This window comes from Chelonoidis abingdonii, chromosome 5 (genome assembly GCF_003597395.2).
Source record: "Chelonoidis abingdonii isolate Lonesome George chromosome 5, CheloAbing_2.0, whole genome shotgun sequence".
NCBI classification, from domain to species: domain Eukaryota; kingdom Metazoa; phylum Chordata; order Testudines; family Testudinidae; genus Chelonoidis; species Chelonoidis abingdonii.
In genome coordinates this window covers 71593692-71599788 of record NC_133773.1, presented here as the reverse complement: position 1 = coordinate 71599788, position 6097 = coordinate 71593692, and the positions used below count along the sequence as shown (strand labels likewise).

At 39.4% G+C, this 6097-nt stretch overlaps 1 protein-coding gene across 1 annotated transcript in view; it reads left to right on the top strand.

Annotated features, from left to right (window-relative positions):
* The window catches only part of DDX60 (DExD/H-box helicase 60), a 78933-nt gene that overhangs the window by 57360 nt on the left and 15476 nt on the right, over positions 1-6097 (top strand). The window contains exons 29-32 of the mRNA XM_075066361.1: positions 1508-1708; positions 2865-2969; positions 3268-3406; positions 5088-5209. Coding sequence (XP_074922462.1) covers positions 1508-1708; positions 2865-2969; positions 3268-3406; positions 5088-5209 — 567 coding nt within the window. The remainder of the gene's footprint in view (positions 1-1507; positions 1709-2864; positions 2970-3267; positions 3407-5087; positions 5210-6097) is intronic.

Sequence of the window (6097 nt, the reverse complement as noted above, 5' to 3'; positions counted from 1 at the left end):
ATTGAACTAACCTCGTTATCTCTAGCTTGCTTGCTAGCATATATATACCTGCCCCTGGAAATTTCCACTACCTGCATCTGACGAAGTGGGTATTCACCCACGAAAGCTCATGCTCCAAAACGTCTGTTAGTCTATAAGGTGCCACAGGATTCTCAGTTTAAACTATGAGAGCAGATAAAATCAGCTAAATAGATGATGTAAAGGGAAGAGGAGGAATCCAAAGACCGAGCCTTGAAGAATCCCAACAGCCAGTAGATAAAATGGGAGAGACCCAGTGAAAAGCCTTTATGCTATTCACCATCACGTACTCTGGTTCTGCTCCACAGCTTCAGCACTGATTCTCTCTGGATGAGTTATACCAAGAGCTGGTCAAACAAAAAAGGGGGAAATTATTCACAAATTTTTTGCAAAAGAAATAGTCCATTTTTCCTCAGACATGTTGGAATTAAAAATATTTCAACCACTTTAATTCTTCCCTGTGACATTTGGGAGTGATCCTGTGTTGTTTCTGGGGACACAGTATAACCAATGCTGAATTGGAACTTAAGTGTTTACAATAGATGATTTTATTACACACATTTTTATTTAATTGTGATGAGCTATTGCAATCCAGGGCCCTGGGTGGTGAGAAGATTACCTGGAGGCAGATTGCACAATACAAATAGTATGTCTATATGGGACAGCTGTGGGTGTTTTATTGCAGTGTAGACATACTCTTTGGTACTTATATCCCTGAAGGCTAAGGAGAGAAGAGCTGTCTGAGAAGTGGCCATGGCCAGGAAGGTGGGACAATACACCAATTCTACCCATCCCCTGGATAGCCTCTTCTGGCAAGGCTCTTACGGAGCCCCAGCTGTAATTTAAAGTTGCCCTCATCTGACAACCATTGAGGGAGATGGTAGTACAATCACTGCAAGCCTCCTCCCCATAGCCAGGCACAAATCTCCCCATTGGCATAAGACGCTGAATATAGCCTTTTGCATTCTTTTCTGCTGGCCACATAATAAAGAGTGCAGCATTCTTGGAATGTTCTAACCATCTAATCTTACAAAACTGGCCAAGGAACAGCACATCCTCAGCTCCTCTTCTCCCACCATCCATTTTTCTTCCCCTGTCTTGGCTGTGAGCTGGAAAGGCAGGCGGGGAGCAATCAAGTCATTTCTCTACTTCCCCTGCATCTCAGATCCTCTCTTCCCTATCTAAAAGAGTAGCACCCACATAAATATATATTATGGATTCACAGTTTGTCTTTCTGTACTGACAGAATCAAAAATCCCTCCGATATGCTTCTTTCAAACCTACGGTGACCAGATGTCCTATTTTTATAGGGAAAGTCTCATTTTGGGGGACTTTTTCTTATATAGGTGCCTATTACCCTCCACCCTGTCCCGTTTTTTTCACAGTTGCTATCTGGTCACCCTATTCAAATCATAACAACTGGCATTACTGCAATCACTTTGTGCAATCATGGCAATGAGAAAAAAATGTTGGCATTGCTTCTCTCTAGATGTCTGGACGTGCTGGACGACGTGGTCAAGACTTGCTGGGAAATGTGTTTTTCTATGACATTCCATTGCCAAAAGTAGACAAGCTTATAAAATCCAATGTACCTCAATTGAGAGGCCAGTTCCCTCTGAATATCTCCCTAGCACTGAGACTTATGCTGTTGGCTGCAAAAGCTGATGACAAAGAAGATGCAGAAGTGAAGGTATATTATGTGGTTGTAGGCTATCAATGCTCAGTTAGATAATGGAACCTTTATATATTTTAGATCACATGTTGAAGAATTTTTATTTAGTTCAACACCAAATATGTATTTTTGCTAACCTGAAAAATGTACATGTTTTAATAAATGGGGGGATTTCTGATTTCTAATACACATTAAGTAATACAAAATAATTATGATTTCCCTTTCCCTACACTGTTCACGTTGCTTTCAATGGAACACAATTTTCTTAAGTGATATATATTTGGATCAAATATATCTATGTTATTTTTATATAGATCTTATGATCACAGAAATTAGCTGAAAAGGCCCTATAAAATCCTTCAGTACATTTTTAGTATTTTGTGCAGTTTAGTTTTAAATACATCAAACAATGATCCTAATAGATCTCAATGTCAAGTTTTCCTGATAGTCATCGTAAATTTTCCTTTTTTTAATTTCATCCTATTTTTTTCCAGGAAACTCTTTGTACTAATATCAGCAATTCCCCTCCCTATTTGGTATTTACACCATTCAAATGTTTGCAGATTATTACACTGTCTCACCTTTGCCTGCTCTTAGACAAGTTATATTTATTTAGTTCTTTTAATCTTTCATCAGTCAATTCCTCCAGCACGCTGATCTTTTTTATCTCTTCTCTGAATTCCCTCAAATTTTGTCAGTCTTTCTGCTAGTGAGGTGTCCAGAAATAGATGTAATAGGAACAAAACCATACAAAGCGGCATGGACAGATTTAAGGGGCAATACGACAGTAAATGCCACCACCTCCTCTCCATGTTGCAGTTTTCCTGGAGTGGTTTAAGCAACTCTGATATCAGTAAGAAGGCAGAGGAAAAGGGAAAAGGAGCAGAGAAAGGGGACTCAACTGCCTAGGGAGAGGAAGTTTATCTTATTGTCTTTATAAATACACCTTCGCTTCTTCTTCCATTTTCTCTTTCTTGTATAGACTGCATCCAAGAGTAATTTTGTCCCCAAAGTGGAATGGGGAATGGACACACACACCCTCCCCAACAGCATAATTCCCCCTTCTCCCAAAACATCCCCAGAGCATTGTTGTATCATAAGCAGGGCATTCCCTAGCAAGTTACTAATTCAGACATTTTAGAGAGTGTTAAATCTACGTATTTTTCCTCCTAAGGTTTTATCACTATTGAAGCATTCGCTTCTCTCCTTCAACCAGCCAAGAGTCGTGGAGATATTAAAGCTCTACTTTTTATTTTCTTTGCAATTTCTTGTCAAGGAGGTAAGATTTCACTTTGTCTTGCAGTTTTCAGGGGCAAAATCTGGTTGTTATAATGCTCCACTGTAATTAAGTTTACATTATATCTCGTGCTACCAGAATGATCCACTGTACTGCAAGGCGTGGAACAGAGGAGAATGGTTTTCTATGTAACTCCCCAAGTCACAGAATTCTCCACAATGGTGGCATGAGCAATATTTAATGTTGAACAATATCATGGTCCAAATTACAAAAATGACATTTGTAATTGTAGATTAATACAAGGTCCAGTCATAGTTTACTAAATTGTTTAATTCTTTAGGGATATTTGGATCAAGAAGGTAATACCATGGGATTTGCTGGACTTGTAAGCCATCTGCATTATCATGAACCTTCCAATTTTGTCCTAGTCGGCTTTCTTGTGAAGGGCTTGTTTCATAAACTGTGCCAGCCGAGGAAAGGTAAGTTCATGTTCACTACTTTTTTACGTAGTTAAGAAATTGACACTTAATTAAAAATAATTGTTAAAGAGTAGAAGACAAGTTACATATATAGAGGAAAAAAGAACCCAGATATATTCCATCTCTTCTGGTTATTTCCTCCAATCAATCAGCATCACCTCTGTCTTGGCACAACTGAACTTCAGCCAGCTAGCCATCATCCAAACCCCTATCACAGCTGAACAAGCAGAGAAACTGCACTGTTCTGATTTGGTGAAAAAGATGAGTGAATGTTGCAGTTTTGGGTAATTGCATCTATAACCTCTCTATGTTGTGCCCAAGGGATGCTCCATTAGGTCTCACGCCTTCAGTGTCACCTCTCTCTGGTCAGGGACTTGCATTTATTTGCCTCCAGACCTGACATGTAGGCTGCATCCCCTTACAATTCACTGTGATTGTTCCAGCAGGTTTGATTTGTTCAGCATTTGCAGTTTCACACTCTCTCAAAGGCTAAGACAGTAGTTTACTAGGGACCAGACAGCCTAACTTAGATCACAATGCATTTATTTTAGAAAAAGAGATTACAAAGAAAATGTAATAAAAGACAAACACATACACCCATCCGTTCTATAGTAATCGTGGCTGGTTCCAGTTCTTCCAACCCTTCAGCAGGATTTGCCTCTTCCCCCTCCTCCACTTTAGCCAAAGGTTCATGTCAGTTTATTGGATAAAAGTGAGAGCCCCCTTGAAAAAATTTAAACTCAGCCTTTATACCCCAAAGCCCTCCTTTGTCTCCTGGTCTCTTGAAGCTAGTCTGAGCCAGTATGTGAAATTCCCCCCATGGGGTTGTACTTATGTGTCTCAGGGTCTGCAGTAACTGCCCGCCACTTATTTTAGTTCCTGAAAGGAGCTCCGTAACCCTCCCCAACCAGGCTACGTACAAGCCTGGGTTCACAGAGATACAGATAAAGTGGATCCAATAGTCTCAAGATATGCCTGCATTAGTCATAGCTGCCTGTCGCAGTCAACAGGATGCTTATGGCGTCACGTCTGAAAATTCCTCACTATCTCACACTGTGGCCTTACATTTACATTGAACAAAAGGGGTAACAAAAACACGAGAGAGAGAGACACTCCTGCGGGTAGATGTTCAATTGCTGAATAGCACCCTAGGAATCTTCTCAGAGAGAATACAATAGAGCCACTCGATCATGGTTCTTTCTATCCCTGCCAGAATACGCAACTTTCTGAACAGTAGCATCAAAAGCAACTAACAGATCTAAAAGAGTCATCACAGATATTTGGTCTTTGTCCATTGTCAAAAGGAGATCGCTGATCAAGGGGATCAGAGCTATGTTCAAATTTAAAACCAAATTAGAAGAAATCAAGAAAATCTGCACACTCTTGATAAAGCCAAAGCTGCCTCAATAAAATTTTCTCAATAGGCTTCCCTCAAAATATTAGACACACAAAATGGCAGCTCCTAGTTCCTCCCAAGTCCATGTAGTATAATGGAGTTTGGAGACATTACCCAAATTATATCACAAGCAGCAACGTAATGTATTTTTGCACCTATATTAGTGATATTTTTTCTAGAATTAAAAAGTTTGCTACATGAGTTTTTCCAAATGCTTAAGATATTGGCTAGTTTAGGCTTTAATCCCCACATCCTTTTTCTGTCTGAGTTTTCTGTTTTGAATAGATTCAAAGACATTTTCTAAAGAGGTGATGGAACAGCTAGTCCTAGTACTGGCAAATCTGTTTGGAAGAAGATATATCCCAGCCAGCGTTATTAAATCTAAACAAAAGTTTTACCAGTCAAAGGTAAGATGAAATGTCTTGTTTTATTTTTTTCAAATATTTAGTAAAGAATGATAAAATAAAACAGAAAGGTAGGCTAAGTGATTGTTGATAATTTGAACAACAGATCTACAGGAGAGATAACCTCTCTTTTGATGTTAGAGTATCACACTGTGTATCAGAAAGCGCTCACACACCATGCTGGTTCTAGCCCTCTTTCTCACCTGGTTCTAGCCCTCTTTTATTTGTTCACAATAAAACCGTTCAACACAAGATCCATATATAAACCCAGTATTTTCCCTTGACCCAGGGTCTTCTTCAGCGGCCTATCTAGTCCTAACATGTTTTAGTCTACCACTCACTTGCAGGCCTGCCAACAAGAGAGGCAAAGTTTCACAGTTTGGACTCCAGTTTTAGAAACTGTTTCACAGACTACCTCCCTTCCCTTTCAAATAACATCCCTATGGCAGTTAATTGTTTACATGGCAAAATAATATTGGAATTGTTTCAATATACTTTTTTTTGGCTTACTTTTAATGCTGTTTAAACTATGGAAACAAGATAGCTCTCTGCAGACCACAAGCTGCTGCTCTATGGACCATAGTTTGGGAACTTCTGCTCTACTATATTTTAACTGAGTAGAGGAAGATGTTGCCTTATCTTTAGATTATGTATTAATTATATTGATTACTTAAGAATCCCCAGTTATCATTTTGAGGGTTGCCAGGTTCTTGCCCCAAGATCAGGCTGTCATAAGTAGATAGGTAAGGGTTAATTTTCTTTTACCTGCAAAGGGTGAACAAAGGGGGAACCAAGCACCTGACCAGAAGACCAATCAGAGACCTGGATTTTTTTTAAAGTCTGGGAGGGGACTGGAAACTCGGGGTTTTTTTTGTTTTCCTCGGCTGTGAG